Source organism: Symphodus melops (assembly GCF_947650265.1).
Source record: "Symphodus melops genome assembly, chromosome: 9".
Taxonomy (NCBI): domain Eukaryota; kingdom Metazoa; phylum Chordata; class Actinopteri; order Labriformes; family Labridae; genus Symphodus; species Symphodus melops.
In genome coordinates, this window is record NC_136699.1 from 18,509,495 (window position 1) to 18,534,349 (window position 24,855).

A 24,855-nucleotide genomic window follows, 5' to 3' on the forward strand; every position below is an offset into this window, starting at 1 on the left:
TCTGCTCAATGACGACCATGTCACCAGGTCTTTGGGCCTTTTGAAAAGCCACAGTTCAGTATGGAGTGCAGCAGGCTGTCCACCATTGGCCCCGAGGACCTAAGAGAGCTCAGGAGCTCCCAGGTAAACATTTCGTTAGTCAATGAGTTTTACAGATAGCCACATAAAGGAATATGATGTGAATGCACAGAGCGTAATTAGGAGCTGCTTTAACTGTGCCTGCCCATAACTGCTTTATCAAAAAGGAAAGTTTGAAGTCTGAGTGTCTGCCTCCCGGAGCGTGGTTGGGAGATGATTCCAAAGGAGAGAGGCCGGATAACTGAAGGCTCTACCTCCCATAGTACATTTAGAGAACCAAGAGTAGGCCTGCATTATGGGAGCGTTATGTTTTTAAAGGATAGTATGGCACTATTAGCTCTTTAAGAGAAGATGGTGCCTGACCTGGGTGCTGAACTGCTTTAATTCATCCTTAGCAGGATCCTGTTTATGGTAAAGTCCTGGACCCGGTACAAAGGCCCTCTCATGACAATCCAACATAATTGATTTTTCATGCATCTTTGAGCCCCTTCTTCACATGAGGGACATGTAAACTAGGTCCATTTTGCCCCCCAGTCCTACATTCCTGATGGCTTTATGGCTTATCACAGCAGTCACCCACAGCCGGAGGACCAAAGCTCTTTTACAGATAAATGGTCAGTCTTCAGCTGCAGCACTGTTGACATTGTGATTAATCTCGATTAGCTCTTTATTTTGTGGCTCTGGAGCAGAGATTCAGCTTTAATTATACAGCCTGAACTCCGAGGGCCCACTGCTAGGAGATCCACTTTATATGGGAAAGCCTGAGGGGTATACAGCCTAATAACACCTGATGAGATTTCTGTGCAGACGCTCAACTTGCAGAAATCTATTGCTTCCCAGCCTGTATTCTACCGTCCTGACTTTTTACTGGTTGCTAACAAGCTGATTTGTGGCCATCATTGGTCATTTTGAAGCTCAATAACTCATGTAGACCTCATGCTATCTTATTCTTAATTTCATGCTTGGATGGCTGTATTCTTAAATAAACCCCTTTTACCCTTAATGATGATGGGGAGGAGAGTATAAAATGAACTCTGGATAATCAGATTTGTATCCAGCCTTATAATCATATGGACCATAGAGCACACACGCTCTCTGACAGTGAAAGAGACAAACGAAGACATCTGTGAAGTTCCTGAGGATAAGGGAGGGAATGTTTGATCTGTGAGTTAAGGGTCTAATTAATAATTATCGTCTGCTCAGGGTCGTCAACATGGCAGACAAGTCAGTGTTACTCAGTATCCACTCTGCCTACCTGCCTGCATATTAATGTCTCTGTCACATCTACAATGATAGAGTGTGTTTGGCTTTTAATTTATTTCACAAAAAACTAACTTGTTTCTACCCATCTGTCCATTTTTACAACTTCTTTTTAGCTTACTTATATTTTCTTCAAAGGCCTAAGCTTTGGAGTGTTATTGCGATAGCTATAGTGCTTATCTGACCTGGAGCTGATGGTTGAGAAATGAACCATCTGATATTTCAAAAAGGAAGGCTTTTCAAAGTGTTCTTCCCTTCTTTAGGACAGAACACATGATATGAACACGCTGTCTCTTCCCAAGCTTTTGATGGAACTATAAAAAATTCAGATCACAGGAAAGGAAGTCTTTGGAAAAATAATTCTAGATGATGGCAAAACCAGATTAACTGTGTAGTTGGCATCCATTGCCAGAGGCTTTCATCATTGTATCATTGTTGTTAATGTTGTAAAGGTTCTTAAAAGACAAACAGTACTGTTCTATAGTACCAACAACTGACCCATTGCTGAAATGATTTAGTCAATCATAAATACTAAAAATGAATAATGTTTTAAGTGTCATTGAACACAACTATTCATCTAATGTTTGTCCTGCATCAGGTGTCTAAGTGTGTCGTGTGTCATCTGCCATACTACTCATCTCCTTCATGTTTATTTCTGTAACTGGCCCCTTTTCAACTTGTCTCCTAGTTAATATTTCATTTTAAATGCCACCCGTTTCACGTGCTAACAACACCCACTGCCACATGGTTAACACCATCGACCTTCCATTACATGTGTCCACCTACATTTTCTCACCTTTATAGCTCTCAGATTCTCTCTTCCCCTTCGACCCATCCATTCCTCAATCCTACCAGCCAACCTTTCATGGCATAAAATATGCATGCTACGTTCTCCCCAATCCTCTCTTTTCTATTTCACTGTCGTTGTCAGTATGAATGAACATGTTGACGACACCATGTTGCAAGTTATGTCCTAGGCACCAGGAAATGGAAACGTCACTACCCGCTCGTTGGCCCGGGTGATTTGCTGTCATGTGACAAATGGAAATGTCACAGGACGTCACATGAGAGGGACAGAGATAAATTTCTTTTAAATGACTGTGATGGCTGCCATATCTGGGAGAAACGCTTTTGAATTAATGTACCATAGCTTCTGAGCACTGTGCGCCAACCTCTGGTCTGAGCCAGCTGTCATGACTCTATTTCCAGTGGATGAAGGTCCTTCTGCTTTATTTGGACGCAAACTTCTTAATTAAATGTCCTTTCATCTCCTTTGTATGTAAAGTGTAATTGTGCAGGCTGTTGTCTTTTGTGCTTTGGCTTTGTCAATGGCAGAATTGAAGAACCTCTTGTGGATTACTTATGCTGTTTCTTATCCTCAATTTATTCTCTATGATTGCACCTATTGATCCCAAGCTATTTAGTGATTTCAGTTGGTTAGTTTCCTTTCCTTCTCACTGTTGCTTAAGGGAAAAAGTCCTGCCAGGTACAAAACTCCCAGAAAGATTTACTAAGTAGTTCATTCCTCTTCATTTCAGCTCTTTAAAGTTTTGGCGAAGAGTTTTAATTCCTTTCCTGTATAATGATCTGATGTGTGTCTTTAGCCACCTGGTCCCTCAACAACAACATATCCACAAAGGTATGATTAAAATCCTGTACATGTTCATCGGGCATGGCACAGCATTCTGTTTGGGACTGGGAGCAGAAACCAACCTACATGACTTCTAACCACTACTGCATTAACGCCTCAGTACATTAAAAGTACAAGCCCTCAGAGGATTACACAACATGATCAAATAATTGATGTAACAAATCTCATCTCCTAACAGCTCCTATAGATTCAAATGTACCAAACACCCAACCTAATGAAGGCGTCAGTATCGGCTTAAATGTAGACATAAATTGCAATGGTCTTGAACTCTATCGCTTGAAAAAAATCAAATGCAAAGCACATTTTATGTTCATGGCATTGTGACTGGCAGTAGAATTATCCATTTTCTCAGAATTAGTTTTACTTGTAAATCAAGAACTATGAATGGATTTCGTGGACTTTTGGGATTTGGAGCTCAGGTGGAGTGAAAAATATAAAAATCCAGACTGAGGGACATAAGCTGCATACAACCGTCATGTTAACATCTTATTTTACATCTTTAGTGTACTTCCACTTGCAATGTCTCTGATGTTAAAAAAGCCTCAATCCTTAAGCAGCGGCTCAAATTCCTGGAGGAGATAACCTTTACCAACCTCGGACCCGACATAGTCCTCTGGTCTCGAGGTACCAAGCAAGCGATCCTAATGGAACTTACAGTAGCCTGGGAAGAGAGGATTAAGGACGCCCATGAACACAAGCTCAAGAAATATCAGACCCTCATCCTCGACAGCCAGAGTAATGGGTGGAAGGCTTGGAATCAGCTGGTGGATGTCGGCGGCAGGGGCTTCGCAGGGCAGTCACTCTGGAGAGCTCTCAGACTGCTCGGAATTGAAGGCCTGGTTGGGAAACAGCTAAACAACATCAACAAGCAGGCAGACGCAGCATCTGCGTGGATTTGGATAAAACAAAATGTACGGTGGCAGGGCAAAACTAGTAACGAAAACATCAGAGTTGAGTGGTAGATTGCGTGGGTAGTACCAGGACCCTGGTTCTACCATCGAGCCCCCCAAGATGTCATGTGCTTAAATCGATGAAACTTCGAGGAAGAGGGGAACCCATTTGAAGACCTGCACAAATCACTCAACTCAAGTCCTGTTTGGAGGGGGTGCCTTGAAGGAGGGAAAAGCAGAGATCGATTCCACTGGCTTACAGATGGTGCAGGGGAGAATACCTGTAATGGTGAGCCGGTTGCGATAACCCCTATTGTATTTTGCATATCACACACACACATTGATCCCTTTGTCCTCAGGGATAAACCTGCACATTCTGTAACAGACAAATGTTGTGTTGCTGGAATAATAATATCGATTTGACATCATCAATTAAAGCTGAATTTATTTTGGCTGACTGTACGCCTGGAAATGAAAGGAAACTAAACTCTCCTGTCCACACACCTTCCTGCTCTGCCCTCAGGCCTACTCAGGCGGTTATTACGGCTGTCAGCAGCACACACTAGAAACTTCTCTCTGTGGACAGCAGAAGGGGAAAGTTATCAAATATTAATTCAGCAATGTAGGCTACTAAATTTAAATATTTGAGTTTATTTTAATTGTATTTGTACTACACATTTGACAGATGTTGTACATTTCATATTTAAGTGATATTCCAAATACTTCAGAGAATGTTTAAATCCAGAGAATCGCCCATTTATTTTTTTTCCAACCTAAACTTTGACCCCCCCCCCCCTTTTTGGAGCTAAGGAAAACTGAAGGCCCACCCAAAAAAATGCAAAAATTAACATCTATTTTAACTGATTTCTTTGATAAAATCGAGTAGACAGAGCAGGGGCCCAGACCCTAGGTTAGGTACCAATGCCAAGGTAATCCTTTTTTGAATATGCCCACATCATAGTGGTGAACAGTTCCTTAGCTTGTTTTAGAAATGCATAGTTCTGACTGGTGGGTGATGGTAGAAGTAACTATGGTTCTATAACTTCTGAATAGCTTTGTTATAGAGTTTGTTGTGTCTTGATATCTTAATGATGATACTGGAAAGGAATCACTTTTTGATGATTTGAGCTTCTGTCTTATATATCCCAGGACTCGTGACTAAAAGATACTCCACCTGCACATGTTGGAAAGGGATCACATTCAAGCCTTACTACAGCCTGTTGGTAGATGTAAACCAAAGAAGACATCGTAAAACTATGTGTCTTGTTCGTGTTTTGACCGAGAGCTGCAACATCAGCAATTTTATACTGCGCTTAAATTGATCCCCAGGGTCAAAAACTGCTCATCAGTAATTTATGTTCATAACTGAAATGTTTAAGTGATGTGCAATTGTGCATCAGAAATCATAAACAATATAAAAGCAAGCAGAGTCATTGTAGCAGTTCAGAAATTCCATTTGTATCTTTGAGACTGAGTCATCTATAATTCCCCAAGTCATCACAAAGATTCAATCAAACATGTCCATCATGGGAAAAATTTAACAAGCAATAAAACAGAAGGTAAAGAAATTGTCCCAATAGGGTTTTTATGTTTTCAGGGAAATGCTTTGAGAGGCACATTGGTTAAATCCAATGAGAATAGGTTACCAGATGGAGCATGTAGGATAGGGTAGAAGCTGAAATAATGCGAGGATAAACTCTAAGAAGTGAAGTATGATGGTGAGAAAGCTAAAATATACCCCATCCTTTTTGAGTCCCTCTGGGGATTTTTAGTCATTACATACTATAACTAAACCTCCAACCACTATTTTCCCCATTTGTTCTGTCCAGTCTATTAAAAGTCTCAATAATGTGTGAGATGGTTGCACTGTAATGCAGTGGTTACTGTTGTTTCCTCACAGCTAGGAGTTCCCTGATTTGAATCCCCATTGGACAGAACTTCCTGTGTGGAGTTTGTATATCATCCCAGGGTTCCCTCTGGGTACTCAGGCTTACTCCTGCTGTCCAAAGACATGCTTGTCAGGTTAACTGGTAGGTTTAAATTGGTGTGTGAAAGTAATTGTATTTCGTCTCTGTGTGTCTTCCCTGTAAGTGACTGGTGACCAGTCCAGGATGTGTCCTGCATCTTGCCCAATGACAGCTGGGATTGGCTCCAGCCACCATCAAACGCAAACAGAATAAGCGGTATACATAATGGCTGGATATTGTGGAAGAAATATGCACAGTGACTGCCCTCTACAGGTTGAAACCTGGCTACAGCAAAATTGATTTTTTTTCTATTGGCTGATAAGGAGGCAGGTGATGTTTGTGACGCCAGCTTTCATCATAAAACCCCGTAAAAAAAAAAACTATGTGACAAGACGCGAACTGTGGGGACTCAAGTGGATTGAGAGGACACATTATAACTGAAAATAAAATGGCTTGCCATAAAGCAAAGTGCAAAAAGTGCTAAAAATGTTCAAGCCATAGCGTGAAAATCCTCCGGGGGTTCAAAGTGTTGTTATAGATGCAATGTTTAAGTACAAATGTCTAAAATCTCCAAAGTGATTAAAAATAGTCTCATCTGTTGAGAGAAAGCATTGCGAAACCTGTGCTATGCTGTTTTTGAATTCAACAGTATCTGTAGCCCGTTGATAACTGATGATTCTGACCTTGTAGTTGAGAGTCATCCTTTGACCTTTTACTTTGACAGCATTATGTCAATTGCTTGCCAAAAAAAGAGTTAGCAAAGACTGGACTTAAACAAGAACTGTCAAATTAAAAGCGAGAGACACTTTCAACATGCAGTGGATCATGCCTTAAAGCTTCTTCTTTTAAATCTTTCAAAGTATATCTCTTGGCATCTCTCTTGGTTCTTTTTGGGAGACTTCCTTCTACATTTCTTCTTCTTTTGCCTACCAAGTGAATGTTTTATCCCTCCTCCTCTGAGCGCTTCAGTGTGTTATATGAACTAACTGAAGTGTGAATCCATTAACCCGATGGGCAGATCCCAGGAGATCTCACACCAGTCCAGCTCATCTAATCACTGACCTAAAAAACAAACAGAGAAACGGACAGGTCAGGCTTGTAAGTATATGCAGAACCTCCCAGTCACCCACAAAGAACAGAAGTATTCTTCCTCGGTCAATTAGGCAATTCACTTTATGACTAATTTTCTCTGTGTTCATTCTGTTTCTTCAAACTCACATCTAGGTATTCGACATAAGCTTCTCTGAGTAATTGTCTGCTTGTATTGTGTCTATCATGGCACTTCTTACCTTGATCAAATCAGACCACTGACCTATAGTCTCTCCTGGAAGAATCACCATCTCTCCCTGGAGCAAGTCCTGTCCCTTTTTTGCCTTACTTGAAATTCAGATGAGTGGATTGTCAGGTGTGTTTATCGTCTGGACCAGGGTGTCACCTCATTTAGTTCTACAGGGAATACAAACCCCAGTCACCTTCATCTTGCCAGCTCTGATAGATCACCATTCTGTGTCTGTATATTGAGTCTAATTGGAATGTCTATTTTGGTGTTTTCATTATTTTTTTTAATAACAATGTGGACTAGCTTAATGTTTCCATGATCTGAGCTCCTTCTCCTTATCAACAGTATAGAATAAACATATTTATCCCATTCCATTTGCTTAAACTCTAAATCTGCATCTACTATATATGTACCTGAACTAACAAAAGCAAAGCTTTTAGCACAATTTTCAAGGTAAACAGAGGAGTAGAGTTCAGCTCTGTGGTCTCTTCTGCACTTTCATTTCTTCATTTTACGGTAGTTTCAATGTAGCGGCACAACTGCTACTTCTGATAATAGCCTGATGCATCATCATAAACAGTTACTCTAACTGACAGTTAGTGATCATTTCTGGGTAGCAGCATTTGACTGTTAATGAAATAAAAAAGAGAAAATGTCTTTGGCAACACCTGCCTTATTTTATTGCCGTTTAACACAATGCAAGTGATGAAAGAGAGTTGGATGAAATTCAAAGTTGGTTTGTCAGAACTGCTAGCAAGCACACGTTTGAAGAGATCATTAAGACCACTTTAAGAAGGAATGGATCTTCATTCTACAAGTGTTGCTGGAGTTTATTGGCCGATTCAAACCTTTCATTATTTATGCACCTTGGTAGTTGGTGAAGTTGTGCCAGGAAACCCCACTCTGCCTCTTCAGAGCAGGCGGAAAATGTACCAGCAATGACAGTTAATGGTTGTCTCCAATAAAATGATGTTTCAGGTAGTCATTTTAATAGAACCTGTTTAACTAAGCAACGTTGGCAGGCATCCTCTCTGGTCAGTGTGGTTAGTTGACATGTAAGTGTGGTTAGTTGTGCAAAACTGGTGAGTGTGTGAGCGTATTTAACTTCAGCTGGTAAGGAATTAGCCTCCTGGGAGTGCCTACGAATATTTTGCTGCTACTCTAAGAGCTAACTCATCAGCATGGCCCAGTCGAGACTTCCACGTTCACGTCACACCCACACATACTGTATGCACAAATGCACATGCATGCTTAGCCACAGGGATAAAGACACCAATTAGTATGCACCAGTTGATTTATTCAGGAATTGGAGGAAAGCCCACAGGACTGATCAAGGTTCAGTATGCCGAGCCTGAGCGTACGCCTTGTGCATACATTAGAGTAACACGGCAGTTAGAATAATTAGGTAAGCAGTTGTTTCTTTCAGCTAATGACTTTGTAATGGACATTAAAGCTCACATAGACTCTTGCATGGCTCCGTTTCTCTTTTCCAATTCTGTATCCATGATGATAAATGGATTGGGAGGTAGAGGTGCAAATTATTTTTTTTCCTTCGCTGCTTCTCCTGCCTTCATTTGCTGAATATGGATATATCAATCAGGTGACACATTATCCAAGCCATGTTAACAAAATTCAGGCTTTTCAGGAAAATGATCCCTGACAGCTTCAATTTCTTTAAATTGAAGGATTTATTAGGTTGTAAAAGATCAGAAGCCATTCAGGAGGACAGCATCTGTTCACATTTGATTTATCGTAGCATTAATGGATTTGGACAAAAACGTTTATACTGCGAGAACAAATCCACTACATTGTTAATACTTTCATTGTGTCACACTATCATTGTGCGTTTCAAGACACAAGCTGAAGTGTCTTTGTGTCTTTTTTCGTAGTTTTTAAAGCTCCAGTCAGTATGGCGGGAAAAAAGGATTTTGTGAAGATGTTGTTAGATGTAGCCAATCCCAAATAAATGAACAGCATGCTTGAAAGTGTGCAGCCACTTTCCATTCTGCATATCTTCTGGCGAATAAAGGGATTTGTGTAAGGCTCTGTAAATACTTCTTTTTGAAGTCAGCACGCTGTGTGAACAATTTATTGGCTGGCACTCTACTTTGGTGTTCGCTGGGGTCCCTGGTGGACTTGCGTCTTGGGAAAATATATTCTGATCGGATGCTTGTCGTGTGGAAAGTGGATTCATTTATTCCTGCTATGGGAGCTTCACTTGTCCCTGCTGTTCTCTCAGTGTGGTCATAGTTGAGTGGGTCCCCCCCTACAAGGAAAAAGGTAAAAAAAAAAAAAGAAAAGTCTTTGCTTTCTGCATGAACTAGTGGGTGTTATAAATATAGAAATGGATTGTATGAAAAATGTAAGTGTGATGATAGCAGCTCAGGGTATAGTCCACATAAGTGTATGCATGTATTGCATGTCACATGAAACAATTAACTGTCAGTCAGGATTTCTGGCCAAAGTCAAATCCTTTACCTTCAGTCATCAAAGGTACAATCAAACCAAAGGCACCATAGGACATATTAAACAGAAAAATGCAAAGTTAATATGAACTTCTCTGTTCAAATATCACTGAGTGGATCATCATTACTTTACTCATTCACATACACCAAGCCTCATTGTTGTTATGCTAATATCCCAGCTTCCTATGTCTTCATAGACTAATTAAGTTGGCAACATACAAGGAGTGCAGTCTTTCAGTGGATTGATAATCAATCCACATCAGCCATCTGTGAAAGCCTATCCAATGCGACAAAGCAATTAATCTGCCATCGATTCACTCTCGGAACCCTGGAGATGTGCAAAGTAATGAAAAATAGGCTTAAAAAAAAAGGTAAGCGGCTTCTGTATCTTCATTAACAGACCTGCGGTCTGATGGAGAGGTGATATTTTGATGAGGTGCAACGAATGTTGAGTTACTAATGCCAAAGGTCGACACACACACTGAAAGACAAGTTAATGCAGCACTCCATTTCCATACAGACTCCACCTATCTGCTGCTCACATGGTTCAATAATAGTAAACCTCAATGGTTCTTTCAGTGATAAATAACTGGACTGTTTGCTTTTAATACCTGCCCCTATATGACATAATCAGGCTGTTATTAACTTAAAGTGGATGGATGTCCCCACGCAGTGACACAATAAATCTGTCATCACATGTTTGACTTATTGAATTTAATGTGTTAAGAGGAACATATGTGAGCTAAGGCTTTGAAGCTGATGGATCCTAACGTTATTACCTTCTTTAAAATGCACAACACTCTTAGAAGCCAAAAAGACTTTTCTGGGTGAACTGAATCTTCTGTACTCTTCCTTTCATTAAAAAATGTTTGCCGATCCCTTTAGAGAATCTTTGTCTGTGAATTAATCAAATAGTCTCTGTGACATTTTTGACTGAATATTTCAAACACACGCTCACATAAAACAAGGCATATAATTGACTGCCCCAATATCACATGCAGAACTGTTTGACAGTAGACTCCTCCTGAGCCTTTAAGAGTTTCATGACACGGGGGACATGACAGCATGTCACCCTCTTAAGACTTTTCGAGGGCTTATATAATACTGTGGATCTGCAGCTGCTGAAACAAAATCTTTAATTGATAAAAAAAACAGGTCTTCTGCCAAATGAACCAAACTATAGGCAGATGTTAACTGTTTAACACAAACAAGATACTCAGCAGTACTTGCATCCAAAACACATTTCACCACACATAAAAAAAACTACTATGCTTCACACATGTTTTCTTCCAAGCCACACTTATCCAAAATAGTATCTAACCAGTGGCGTCAGGAACCTCTATTTTTGCCATGGAAGTCAGTGCAGTGTGTCACAACACGCAGGTCATGAGGGTTTGGAAGATGTGCCTGTCAGATGCTTCAGCATGCGGGGCCAACAGTATAACTGTTAAGATATCGACTGTTATTGCTTCACATGTGCGACATATAATCCATCAGAGGTAACCTTGGGGCGCTGATGATATCAAAGTGGAGACTTGAGGTCTTTATGGTTAAAAGTGATGCCGTCTGGAGTGAGATGTATTGTTTCTGACACCTTATCCTGCAGATTTCTTGATAAATGTGGATACTTGGAACTCTGCAGGTTCTCTTTATGGTTTGGATTAAAGGCACATTTAAAAAAAATACAACCTTAGAAAACTCTTGGTGTACTTACTGTAGGTTTTTAATGATGCAAAGTCATGAAACATTTCCTTTGTTCACTCAAATCTGCTGCATCTCAGCTTCATTACAACACATTGTAGATTCAGTAGTTTAAAAAAAAGATCTACTGAGCCTTCACAGTCTGTTTCAAGTCCTTTGATTTCCCTGTGCAGTCCCAGTTTGTGCCAATATTTCAGCACAAGAGTGCACTGCATTTACAAGAGTATGAGTTATCAGGGAATAATGTAAAGCCTTTAAATAATAACTAAAATGGTTCAAATAGTGTCTTTATTGTCTCCTGGTTTTTATAGTTTGTTTGTTTTTTTAAATGTGCTGTTTTTCTGTTAGTGCATGTAAACATATTTTGTGTGCTGAAAGCTCTTATCCCGGTTCTGAGAAACCTGATTTTGCTACTGAGAGACCTCTGAAAGAAAACAGAATACTGTGGCATGCATACGCCTCACCCCAGTTTCTGACAGTTGCTGGCTACCTGGGCTGACATGGCCTTCGCCAAGTGTTGTATCTGCAAAACAAACAAGGAGGCAGCAACGAGAGCGTCCTACTTCTGGAGCAACACAGACTCTGAGTTTTGTTTTATTACAGTGAAGAATTAAATATAACGTACGATGGAGAAAGTCATGTGCCTGTGCAAATAAGATGCACCAATCAGAATTCTGGATACTAGTATTTATCATATAAACAGGGATATGAATATCAGGTCTCTCTGTGTGCATGTAAACGCCATCTCCCCAATATGATCAAAACCAGGATGGGCTCATAACTGGGATACTAAAGTCCATGTAAACACATTTATTAACCGTAGACAAGCCAATTAGCAAACCTTGCAGCCTTGTCAGTAACAGCACTGATAAGGTTACAGCTCAGACATGAGCGCCTCTGCATCACCTTCCTATAAGGATGAAATGTGACATTTTTAAAGAAAGACAACTTTCTGTCAGGCCCGTTCTTTTGATGCATCTGCCTCAAGGGAAATTGCAGGATGAGAGTCCATGTCTGAAGGTTAATGGCTGTATTGGCAGACTGGAAAAAGAGCCATGTTTTTTTTTTCTTCTGTGGAACGATTCATCATCTAAATTGACAGTGTGGATCTCTCTCTGACTGCCTGGTCCAGTTTCAGCTTGTTAATGGAAATAAATGTGACACAGAGTGTATAAGTGCACACTCCTACATGCTAGAACTGTTTTACTAAACAGACAGTTCTTACTGAGCATGCTTCAACACAGACTCATAAAGTCTGTGCAATGTAGCCCGTATCTAGAGAGATAAACATAATCTGCTGGGTTTTATACTCAGGCAATAATATGATTAATTTTTTTTTTAACCAGGAGGAATAATATTTGAGCAAGTTGTCTGAGAACAATAAACATGTCACTTGTTTTAAAATGTTTTCTCTGGGCCTTTATCATAGAAGCCAATACTTGTGAGCCATATAATATGTCATCAGAGGCAATAACTCAGGTACCTTCAAATACAACTAGAAGAACAACCTCTTACTTTAAATTGAGCTCATACTGTATCTTTTTTTCCTGCCTTTTCCTTTTCTTAAGGAGTGTTATTGTGAACGTGACCTTTATGACCTTTATGTTGAACATTTGAATGCTAATGTGAAATAGAAATGATTTCATAAACATCATAGTTTAAAGGACGTTTTTGCCTGCACATAATCAATCAAATATGTGATGTAGCATAAATCAATAACAGCCTAATGTCATAAAAACTCAGAGGCTAGAGCAATGCTCTGAGCAAATGATCAATGGTTATCTTGTTGTAAACATTGATAATGTTTCGTTATGTTAAACAAGCATATTTTAGCATATTAGCCATTGCAAGTCTTGCAGAGCATTAGACAAATTTTCATTTTATGATAGTGCTGGATTAAAAGTTGTGAAATTATTACAAATACAGGAGCATTGATGTATTTTCCAAATGTTTTTTTTTTAATCACAATCATTCAGAAAGTATTTTCTTCATTTATTCTAAAGTTATTTTTTATTTTATTTTTTTTGCCTTCACTAGTTAGGACAGCTAAAGAGAGAGTAGGAGAACACACTCAAACAGCAAGGACCACAGCCTCTGCACATGGGCCGCACAACACAACCGCCAGGCCACCGGGCCCCCCAGTCTGACAGGTATTTAAACATGTACCACCAAAGTCACAGTTTTATACATTTTATGGTCATCCATCTCAAGCTATTTCACATTAAGCACAAAAGGTATTGATTCTACGTTTGCAACAGGTGTATATATCAGGTGTAGAACAGAAATTAAACATTTGTTCATGACACAACGCTTACAATTTCATAGATTCTCCCCTTCAGTTTATCAGATAATCAGTGAGATGTATACACACTATCCCCCCTTCATCCTCCTACTCCCTCCCTCACTGCAAAGCCCTGTTCATATCACCATGTTTACTTCATGTTGACATGGAAAATATTTTAGGGTGAAATAGTAATGATTCAAATATACACACAGTCTCACTGCACTCTCTGTTTGTCTTTAAACTTCACTTTTGGACAAATCGTGTATATAAGCCATGTTTAGGCTGGAGAGATCACTCACTGCCTTTTTCTCTGGGGTCTAAGTCACTCAGCTTCACCATTTAACAAGAGGAGCTGCTTCCTTTTTACACTTTTTCATCCACAACTTGAATGGAATTTTGTGGGAAAACTGGAACTTCTACTACGGACTTAACATGTTGGATATTGATGATTACAAGTTGTGATGGGTCTGAGTATCAATAACATTGAGTTATACTGTTTTACAATTTTTGAGACTTCTGCCATTCTACAGCACAACTATCCTGTCGAAAAATGAGAGAACTTTCAGAGTAAGAGCATTTCATTTTTAGTCAGTGTCTGCAACCTGTGTTTGGGTAAAATCAAGAGAGAAATGTAACAAATTCAAGTGTTTTCCATTGACCTCTAAAGAGCACATAAAAGCAAAGATTGTTCAATGACTTCCAGACTCAAGGGCACGGTACATGACTCCTTTCATCACCTGTATTCGTGTGTCTGGAGTGTGTGTGGATGTTTACACATAACAGCAAGCTGGTAATGCAGAGCTGAAGCACTGGGCATGACGACATGGCTCCAGGCTTCACGTTCTCTGCTGCCGTTTACTAAACAGCCTTGATAGGACAAGACTGTTTTAGTAAATACAGAAAGTGTGTGTGTGTGTGTGTGTGTGTGTGTGTGTGTGTGTGTGTGTGTGTGTGTGTGTGTGTGTGTGTGTGTGTGTGTGTGTGTGTGTGTGTGTGTATGTGCCTATATGTGTGTTTTGGGTGAATTTGGTACCAGGACAGTTAGACAGTCAGTTTTGTCCAGGTAGCATTTATCAAAAGTGAAGTTGTGCATCTCCTCACTAAACCTGAACCGTTTCACAAGATTTCAGTCTTTGTCGACCACAGCCGTGAAAGATGTGGGGAATCTTCTTTGCCAGGCTACAATCAGGACAGTTTTTTTTGTTTTTTTTTTACTTACAAAAACTCTTATGCATGACAGCTCAGATACAATCTTCTCTGTCTGAGTTTATATTATAAACACCACACACACTAAGCCCTGCGCTGCACAAACGCGCACACACACGTATAAACATAAGTGTGTGAGTGCGTTCCGTTAGATCGACAGGTGTGTGGAAGACTGCCACGAGCCAGGCGGCAGGTGGAGATGAGGATTTATAGATTTTAATCGTATCACTCTGTTAGGCAATAATTGTAGTGCCTAGGGCGAGGAAGGTCCACAGCTACAGTCACATGTGATTGATGGATGCTGTGCTGGGTATCTATGAATCACACAGCAACTACTGTCTTTCATAATACAAATATAATAGCTTGAGCTTTGATACAGCATGGCTTAATTTTGAAAGTGGATGCACTACGAGGTAAAGAAAGAGGGTACAGTTTGAAGACAAGGTTCTGCTGGAAAGTAGATAAAAGCAGATGGGAATAAATTCCAGGAGCAAAAAAAAAAAAAGTTTGCACCTGTTTGTGGTCTTTGGATGAGCTAACAGATAAAACATATATTTACCCTCTACATGGGGCAGACAAGAATCCAAGGGAAGTTCCAAAACAATAAAACGTGTATTTTGGTTTAAATGATCTTCTTGACTTTCGTTTCAGTGAATCGGCCATGTAAATCCCTCAGGTTTCTTTTCAACAGTTTCTTATCTGGAAGACTCCATCTGGAGGAGCACCTTTTTCCCTCTGACCCTGTCATTCCCATCAGTGGCGTTATTAACGGCTGCAAATTTGCATCAATTTGAAACTGTCTAAAGAAGACAGCAGAAGGTGAGATGTCTGCTGCTAATGAAGTCTTCGAGACAAATTCCCTGTAATGTTTCTGTTGGCAGATACACTCAAAAGAGATCTCGTGCTGGATCGACGAGGCAAAGGGCCACCGCTGTTTCTTGATGCCACATCTTTCACCTGTCAGCGTAAAGTCTGAACAAGATATGGAGATAAAAAACAAACAAAACTGGCAGCACAAATACTTAAAGTTGCCAAGACTATTTGGGATAGCAGTATGACATGTTAAGACAGCGATACTTCTCATATTGACAGTGCTTTTCTCCTTTGTCTCCTCTTTTCTCTGCTTATCTCCCGCTTCTTTCTCTCTCTCTCTCTCTCTCTCTCTCTCTCTCTCTCTAGCACTCTCCTGATCCATCCTGTAATGTCTGCAGGAAATGATCTATTTGCATATAAGTTTGGCAGAGCCATAATTCTCAGAAGTGTGCTGAGGTTTATGGCGCAATGTGAGGCAGGACATTCCACACAGTTAAATCAGATATGTATAATAAAAAAAAAAAAAAAGCAGGACTGTGTGATCCAAACCTGCAACCTCAACACTTGTTTTAAAATCAGTTATGCAAATTTTAACAGGGTGACCTGTTAACCTCCAACCACTAATACACTTTGTCAATTGTGCCAGATTGTTAAATTCCACTTAATCTTGGTTTGAAGAGTGCACTCTCTCTCTCTCTCACTCTCTCTCTCTCATTGTGTGTTTCTTTCTTTCTTGTGTTTAGTGTAAATGACTGTCATGCTGCCTGTGTTTCTGGGTAAATAAAGGCCTAAGGGTAACACCAATCAAAGACTTAATATTTATTCAAATTACACATTTACAAGGCCGCTTGGAAAAGGAATAAAACTAAGGTTGATATTCGGAAATTTCCGTTTATGCCAACCATCTTTGGTTATGAAACTAATAAATGTAAACATATGAGTTACTTTTAAAAGGCAAATAGTTCCTGAGATTTTTAAGTGAAGCCCTAAAATCGTCTACAACGCAGCATCAATGGACAAATACCTACAGTATATGTTACAGGGCTTTTAATTTGTGTTACAATATTTATCATAATCCTAACTGAATGCATTTAAACTGCTGTGTGTCGATACTTTAAAAAGAGTAACATCTTATCAATTTTATGATCAACATTATACCTGAGAGTAGTTGTAGTTTATATTTATACTATATTTTCTTTAGTGTTCAACATATTACTTGAAGTATTTCTTCCCCCTTTTTTAAACATTTCTTTCAAGTTATGAGTTATGGGGCCTTTCAGCCCTTAATGTTAGGACACCTTAAGAGAGACAGGAAATGTTGGGAAGAGAGAACAGGCATGCAACGACGCTGCCGGGCTATTGGTGCTCTCAAGTATTTCTTCCCCTTGGGTTATTTTTTCATGAATGGCGGGATCAGAATAAAGCTCAGTAAAAATGTCTCTGTGAAGTTCAAACCTTTTTCTGTGTGAATAAGCCAATAAAACTGAACACATGTATGTTCTTTGTTTTCTTTCATTCACTTCAAGGTGCTTTTTTTCATTCTAGAGCTCCCGGACCGCCTTTTTGGATAACTTTTAGAATAATTTCATTTGAAAAAAGCCTTGAAAATGACCCTTTCATTACACTTTTGAAAACTCACATGTCATGAATGGAGTTGAGTTTTTTTTTGTTTATTTAGTTTAGGTTGTTGATTGGGCTTTATTAGAGCTTTTAACAGTTGCTCCCTCTCCGCGACCTGCTTACACCCAGTCAGCAGTTTCTGTGCAGAGATGGGGTGACAGACAGGGATGTCAGTGTTCACTGTAGCGGATCGGGTCAGCATGGGAATGTGGATTTTCACTAAGAAGATTCAGTTAACTATCCATCACACAAAGATCAGGTTTCACCGGCATGCAGGTTCTACTCTACTGGTCATCGCTTTTCTGACAGGACTGTTTTCTGTCAGTTGGTGCTTACTGTCTTTGTTATTTCCTTTTTTAAAGGGGATGGGCTCTCCAAAAGAAATTACACAGTTTAAAACAATTATTCTCCATAAAAAAAACAATATAAAATGCAACTGTAGAATTCTATAAGATTTTATTCATATCAAAAACACAACATACATAGATTACACAGATTACAATCCATTTGTACAATAACAGTGAAATACCAACAAACCCACGACATAAATCTAACATTAAACATCACGTTGACATATTTACAAAGAACCACTTCTGTATCGGATTGTTAGTTCAGCAGATAGTTTCTTTCAATTCTAAAAACATGCACGAGGAAGTCTTCACGTTAGCTTCGGTTCTTTTAGCACAATGGCTTCACACCTCAATGTAGTGTAATTTAACTACTTGTCCAAATATGCTGCCTGAGCATTGTAAAGTCGATACCATCACAGAATCAAAGAGAGCTGTGTGGAATGACCTGATGTCAGCAGATCAGATCTCGGATCAGTTAATAATGAGTCAGATCTGATAGAGACTAGCTTAACTTAGAATAAAAAGCTGACTGACGATCTGATAGCGTGACTGACTGTGGGTGCAGGGAGTGACACTTGTAGTGAATTGCTGCTGACTTAGCTTTTCCTGTGGGAATCAAAGCCTTTTTACTCTTTTGTCACACGGTATAGTGATCTCCAGTGTCTCAGTCAGCACAAACATACTGTGTGTGTGTGTGTGTGTGTGTGTGTGTGTTTGTGTCTTTCAAGACAAAGCCTCCAAACAACAAAAGTGAACCGGACAAGTAAAAAGTCATTTTTTAAAACAAACTTTCCCCCCTCAATGTCTTATTAAACCTCTGTGCCCTCGCGATGATAGATGATTCCTGTTGAGCCCAATGTGGGGTAGAACTGCCCACTGGAGCCAGAGTACTGGTTGAGGATGGGGCTAGTGTAGCCTAGGGAAGAATGGGTGGGTGAGGAGGAGAGCACAGGTGTACCTGGTACTTGTGGCACCCACTCTGGGCCACCTGAGTTGGGGGAGTAGCTGCTGAAGCTTCCCGGTTGGAGGGATCGATGAGGCCCATCTAGAGGAAGATTGATCTGCAGCGGTCGGCTTAACCCATCACCCCCCACCTCATTAGCTGCCCCCGCTGTCACTCCAGACATCTCAGATAAGAAGCTGCTTAGACAAGGTGCGGGACCCGACGGCGAAGGGGAGGGGATCCTGTCCGCTGTGGGGGAGATGTTTAGGGACGTAGAGTGTTTGGGGCTGCCCCTGTCGCTGTCACCTGACTCTGGAGCTCCCGGACCGCCATCACCAGCAAGAACAGAATCAGACTTCCTCTTTCTTTTGCGGCGGAAGTTTCCATTGTCAAACATCTTTTCACAATTTGGGTCAAGGGTCCAGTAGTTACCCTTGCCTGTAAGGAAAGAAAAATTAAAATATTACTATACTGCAACACACACACACACACACACAAAATCATTCATTCAAACTGAAAACACCTTAACTAAAGATGTAAATGAAATCTAAATATCTACTGGATTGTGTTAACACAAACAATAAAAAATAGACTGGAATTTAAAAATCTTACCTGGATCATCCTCATCTCTTGGTACTTTTTTGAAGCAGTCGTTGAGCGACAGGTTGTGTCTGATGGAGTTCTGCCAGCCTGCTTTACTCTTATTATAGAAAGGGAAGTTGTCAGCGACGTACTGGTAAATCTGACTCAAGGTCAGTCTCCTGTCTGGTGCTCCATGGATAGCCATGGCGATGAGAGCGGAGTAGGAATACGGTGGCCTGACCAGCTTCATCAAGTCTTCTTGTGAGGGCAGCGAGAACCAGCTCAGCTCCCCTCCCGGACCCCCAGCTCCAGTCGGGCCTAGGTAAGGCCTCTGCATGCCGTAGTGCTGAGGGACAAAGGGAGGGCCGGGATTGCCAGGCGGGCCGGTGGTGGCCAGGTACGGTGATGTGTTGAGGCCAGAGCCATTGAACCAGAGGTAAGGGTTTGGAGAGGAGGTGGTGTAGTCGCTCAGATCGTAGGAGGTCGGCGTAGTGCGCTGAGGACTCGGCAGGGAGGGAGGAGGATAGTAGCAGTCGCTGTACATGCTGAGCTCGGGAGGCTCCTGGCCCAGGCTAGGGAACTGTGGGCCACACCTTGGAGGAGACTGGCCCTGGGCCTCAAATGAAGACATTGGCAAAATTTCCTCTCACCTTTGAATGTCTCGTCTTAATCCTGTGGTTGTCCTTCAGTTCTTTGCCAAACTGTTTTGTTCTCCAAGTTGATTCTGTCAGTTAAGGAAAGTCCTTTCTTGTTCAGACCTCTTCAGGTATTTGAATGTAAGTAGCTGATCTGGACTCCCTGTTTCTAATGTACTCTTCTCAACCCCTTTCTTGTCTGTTTGCCCTTGCTGTATGTCAAGATGTCACCTGTCATACCTGCTTTATCTGTTTCCCTGGAAACGCCCCCTTGCTTGTTTCATTGGTTGTTTTCTCAGGTGAATATTCTGTTCCTGCTTTCTGTTTTTTTCTGCTGTCAGCTAATTCAGCTCCCCCAGGGGTTTTTTTCACCCTCAATTAAATAATTTTCCACTCAAGCTGTTTTTTCAGATAATGGAGTAAGCTATGTGTATGTTTTGGATTATAACGGTAAAACTGAAACAGAGTATAATATTGTTGCTTGGCCACTTAGACATACACTTAAATCATTCTTTCTTCTGCACACTATTGTGGACATGAATGACTTTCTCCAACAATGAAAGGAAAGACAGTATTAAAATGATGATGAAAATGTCCTTTTAATAGACTAATATTTTCTAACCAACCTTTTTACCTCGCTTTAAATGTTTTGTATTAAACATTGTAGCAGATGATTCCTGTCCAATCTTTTGCAAGGCATGAAGTCCTGTTGCAAGGTTTAATTTTGAATTTGATGATGGTAAAATAGCTTTATTAAGTCCAACCACTGACTGTGAATAATAAAAAGGTTATACAGTCTAAGTGAGACACATTAAAGAGAAATGCCAAATGCATTAAGTTAAACTGTAGAAGTGAATTTATCATGTGAAAGCGATTCAAAGTGGTATTATAAAAAGGCTACATAAAGACCAACCTGGATCCTCTTAACTCTTTGTTGTTGTTTTTAAAGTGACCATCTCCTGACAGGTTGGGTCTGGTATAAAACAAATATTTTATTATTAAGAAGAGGGAAATTCAGTTATTATAATTAAAGGGGAAATTACTTTTCTAAAGACACTTTGACAAAAAAACAAACAAAAATCAATACACAAAACATAAACTATCAATGTATGGGGGAAGGACGAGACTTAATGATTGTAATAAAGTAATGTAATAAATTAATAAAGTTGTTAAAAGATAAAGTATTTGTGATTCTGATTCAGTGTGCCTATTTTACTGAAACCTACTTTTATTTATCAGTTGTTCAATAAGCTAGCCCAAGTCAAAAGAAGTCAAAGTTTATGCAGGTAGCACATTATGATGGAAAATGTTGTTTTCGGTAAAAATAAATAAAAATTAGAGACTGTCTCGCCAACCTTTTCTACGGAGTCTGCGCAGTACGTCTTTTTTTTTTTTTAAATACAGGTACGCTAGCTCGCGCGAGTCCAGACCTCATTCAAGCATATTAAAGGAAGGAAGACTTTCTATCGTAAGTTTCGCTCATTTTAAAGCACTAATGTGTAACCGCTATCTTAAAGTGGACTTGTACTAAGCGCTAAAGCGTACTAAGCACCAAAGTGTAAATTATAAAATTTATTTGTAAAATCACCGTAACGTTACTAACGTAGCATACGTCAGATAATAGCACCGTAAGCTAACGTTGGCTAACGCCAGACTTTGCTGCCATGGCAACTACTGGGCAGAAAGTGGCTCCGGGTGGTAGCTAAAGGTAGTTGTATGTCTTCAAGAAAAATAATTGTATTAATATTAAAGTATATACCGGATTTTAATTTAGATGACCGACTCGGCTTCGCTCCCGGAGGTCCCACGGGACAACAACGTAGACGATTTGGAGTTAAACAAGGATTTGGAGACAATGATAGAAAACGTTGAAACTATATCAGGTAAGTAGCCATGTCCAGTTTCGTTGGGTAGACTCAACATTTCTCAACTTCCTTTGAGAGCCAGACGTAACTTAAATCAGTGTGTAAATCTTCATTCTTTTCCCCACCTGTAGTGCAGCTGACCTGGATGGCTTATGACTTAGTGGCACTTCGGACCAGTCCAGAGCTGGGCTCTTCTGTGCAAAAACTGGAAGAGGCCTTTAGAAGATGCACAGCTGCTGTGTTTGGAGTCCAGCAGCCAAAGAAGGGAGAAGGTCTTGATCCTACTACCGCAGCACACATCTGATGGGATCCTTAAGTTCACAAGAGTTCTTCTTGGTTCTCAAGAGCGCTGTAAAGTTCAGAGGATGCTTTGTTGACACAGCCCAGAAAGGAAACTGTAATCATAATGTTTGTGTTCAAGCTCATTGTGCAAACAGCTTAATTTTGCTCTGCCACACAAGTTTTGACCTTCCTTGAATTCTCTTTTAATTGTAAAAGATTTTTTTTCCCAGCACTGAACAGCAACTTTGACTGTTAGTCTGTCATATAAGCATTTGACTGTGTGTTGTTTTGTAGGTAAATAGTTCTAATCTATTAACCTTGATTTGTTGAATAAACATTGAAATAAAACAAGTTACAGTTGTGTTCTGTGGTTTTTATTTATAGACACATGGCTGGTACTTTTTTGTTGTTCTGATGTGATTGCATTTCAACTTGCTTGTGTCTTTAGGCCGGTCTATGATGAAGTTAATGTTTGTCTGCTCTGTTGTTATGTAATGCATTTTCAGATGGAGAACACAGGGAATGGCACGGTGCAAGACGCACACTCGGCTGCCTGCGTTGATCTGGAGCACATCTTGAAAGAGCTGGACTCCTTGTCAAACTGCATGGATCAACTGGCATGTATGTATGACTGACTGTGTATCCCTATCCTCCCTCTTTCTAACCCCACGATGTCAGGAAGCATCCACTCCACCAGCGTCATCACCCTGGTGATCGATTTGCAAATATGCAAAGCGCATGATGTAACTGTGACACTGGCTCTGAAATGTGATAGGCTTAAGTGGATTTTTTCCACTCCAACTGCTTCGCAGGTGAACCTTGCTTGTAGATGTCAGCGGTGCCGAGTTACATGATGCTACACGATGTCTGTCAGATCACACTTTGCTGAAGGGTAGATAGGAGTAACTGAAGGATTTCACACACAGATGTCCATCAGGTGAATTGATATGAAGCACAATGTTAAAACTTCTTCTTTTTTTTGCCAGAGGAGACAGTTGAAGTCAGAAAAAAAAGAAAGTCAGATCTGCTTGTTGTGATGTCTTAACTGATCATTAATGACTTTAATAAGTCAAAGTCACATCCTACTTTACGAGACGGCACAAACGGGGTACGTCATGTATGAAGATAAAAGACATGCTCGGACAGATTTCAAACTGTTCGTGACGACAGGTGACCAGACGTCACGCTGAAGTTGCTCTCAGAGGGTGAACAAAGGTCAGACCGTGTTCCCTCCGGTGCTGTGATTCTGGAGAGTTATTGCTATTTTCCAATTTAAAAAAATCATTAAAAAAAATCATTATTTTCACTGAGATTGAATATGCGGCCATAAAAATGTTTTCTTCCGTATCACCCCTGTCCCCTGATTGTTTTCATTATTCCTGCTGTGCTCTTCTCTTTTCCACTTCGTGTTGCGTTGCAATAAAAATCCCCCCCCAAAAAAGTACTCAGCCTTATGTAGTCTGCATGCTGACACAGATGGGTGTCATTTTGTCAAAGTTTTAAGAGTCAGCACACTTCAGTTTGAATTAAAAAGATGTTCTCAGTGATCCAAATGTTTTTTAGCGTTCTCAATGAATACAAAGTCATAACAACAGGGCCGAATAGAAAGGAAGGCACATGTTTAAGTGAATCATTCAGCTCATTTCCTGTTCGCTCTTATCAAACTCGGTGTGGACCCTCAAACATACTCTGCTGAGTAACTTGAGTTGAGACATCTCGGGCCTGAGAAAGTCGTAAAGGAAGTGATTTGTTTTTCTGCCTGCAGTGCAAACCCAGCTGAAGCTTTGTGATCTGATCGTTTGTGTTGGCCACCCTGACACGCTGGCGTTCCTGAAAGTCCAAGAGGAGGCGCTGAAGCAGCAGCAGCCGCAGCAGCAGTCCCCCGACATGGTCTGAATCTGAGGCGTGAAGAACAGAGGTACTGCTGTGTGTCTGCAAAAACATACTTTAATAGAATATACAAAAAAACAAATCTTTTTCTGTTCTTCTGAAAGTACAATTATAGTCAACACAACAACACAACAAGAACCTTTTTTAATTGTGTCATAAGTTCAGAGGTTTTTTATGAAAGGATTCAGAGTATACATGCACACAAATGAGCGGCGAGAGACGCCCACATCAAGCCCGACGTTGGTACCGGTCATAGTCCCGCAGGGTGAAGCAGACAGCACTGACTCTGTGCTTCCGAGCTCTGGTCTGCTGCATCAATGAGCAGCAGCGGGGTGTGTGTGTGATGGGTAATCATTTCCTTCACCCCAGGGAAACTCTACAGCACAGCAGCAGACAAAAAAAAAAAAAAAATTTTTAAAAAAAAGATGACGGGGACCTAATGAAGCAGCGCAGCACAAGTCTGCATCAGACGCTCCCCGAGGCGTCGCAGGATGTGAACTTCTCAGTGTACTTCACCCAAACACAGACATCATTTTCTCGCCTTTTTTGTTTGTTTGTTAAGATCTTACATAATGGCATCATCATTTTAACTTTACCTTGTTGTTGAGTCTAGTGCCCAGGGTGTAGGAGTTGCCTTGGTTACGGATCTTAATGTTGAAAACCTTTTCTTGTTTCAGCAGCATTAGGGTGTATGGATGATCTTCAGAACATGTGGAGCTGTCCCGCACTATAAATGTCCCATCCTAAAGACAGAAAGAGTGAAAAATCAATGATGGAAAAATGACTTAGCAATTACAATCCATTGAGACTTCAGCTTCATGCTTGTCAATGTGTGTGTGTGCTCCAGATAAAGGTGTGTGTGGGGGGGGGATAAGATGGGTGAGAATGGGAGAGGCACCAGCTGACCTTGTTCACCTCTCTGAGAGCGACTTCAGCTTGATGTCTGGTCACCTGTCCTCCATACCAGCTGGGATCCAGATCGTTGACGGAGCACTAGATTGAAACAGGCACAGGAGAGGCAAAGTCAACTCTTTATCTCTTCTGCAGTGACAGACTCGTGTTTCATGTATTCCTTTTCAAACATCGCCATCTGC

The 24,855-nt window shown here is 40.5% G+C and overlaps 2 protein-coding genes and 1 long non-coding RNA gene across 5 annotated transcripts in view; 1 reads left to right on the forward strand and 2 right to left on the reverse strand.

Annotated features, from left to right (window-relative positions):
- Nucleotides 1-18,229: 18,229 nt before the first annotated feature.
- On the reverse strand, nucleotides 18,230-20,995 carry foxi3b (forkhead box I3b). Its single transcript, XM_079351597.1, has 2 exons — nucleotides 19,120-20,995; nucleotides 18,230-18,945 (listed from the first exon to the last, which is right to left on the reverse strand). The coding sequence occupies exons 1-2, from the start codon at nucleotides 19,718-19,720 to the stop codon at nucleotides 18,374-18,376; spliced, it is 1,173 nt and encodes a 390-aa protein (XP_079207723.1). The 5' UTR covers nucleotides 19,721-20,995; the 3' UTR covers nucleotides 18,230-18,373.
- A 100-nt stretch (nucleotides 20,996-21,095) lies between these two features.
- The window catches only part of LOC306828868, a 108,888-nt gene continuing 105,128 nt past the window's right edge, over nucleotides 21,096-24,855 (forward strand). For 2 of the 3 annotated variants that reach the window (XR_013779796.1, XR_013779797.1), the window contains exons 1-3: nucleotides 21,096-21,192; nucleotides 22,378-22,492; nucleotides 23,637-23,789. This is a non-coding gene — a long non-coding RNA (uncharacterized lncRNA). The remainder of the gene's footprint in view (nucleotides 21,193-22,377; nucleotides 22,493-23,636; nucleotides 23,790-24,855) is intronic. The other variant, XR_013779798.1, reaches the window with a different exon arrangement.
- lcp2b (lymphocyte cytosolic protein 2b) lies at nucleotides 23,796-24,845 on the reverse strand (the record flags this gene model as incomplete). The annotated part of the gene is made up of 4 exons (XM_079352430.1): nucleotides 23,796-24,137; nucleotides 24,358-24,504; nucleotides 24,668-24,754; nucleotides 24,813-24,845. 4 exons carry the CDS (start codon nucleotides 24,843-24,845, stop codon nucleotides 24,012-24,014), a joined length of 393 nt encoding a protein of 130 aa, XP_079208556.1. The 3' UTR covers nucleotides 23,796-24,011.

Excerpts from the sequence above, each read along its gene's own strand:
- foxi3b (XM_079351597.1), bottom strand. The coding sequence starts at position 19,720 with ATGTCTTCATTTGAGGCCCAGGGCCAGTCTCCTCCAAGGTGTGGCCCA. Across the intron at positions 18,946-19,119 it reads AAGAGATGAGGATGATCCAG|GCAAGGGTAACTACTGGACC; the intron begins GTAAGATTTTTA and ends CTTTCCTTACAG.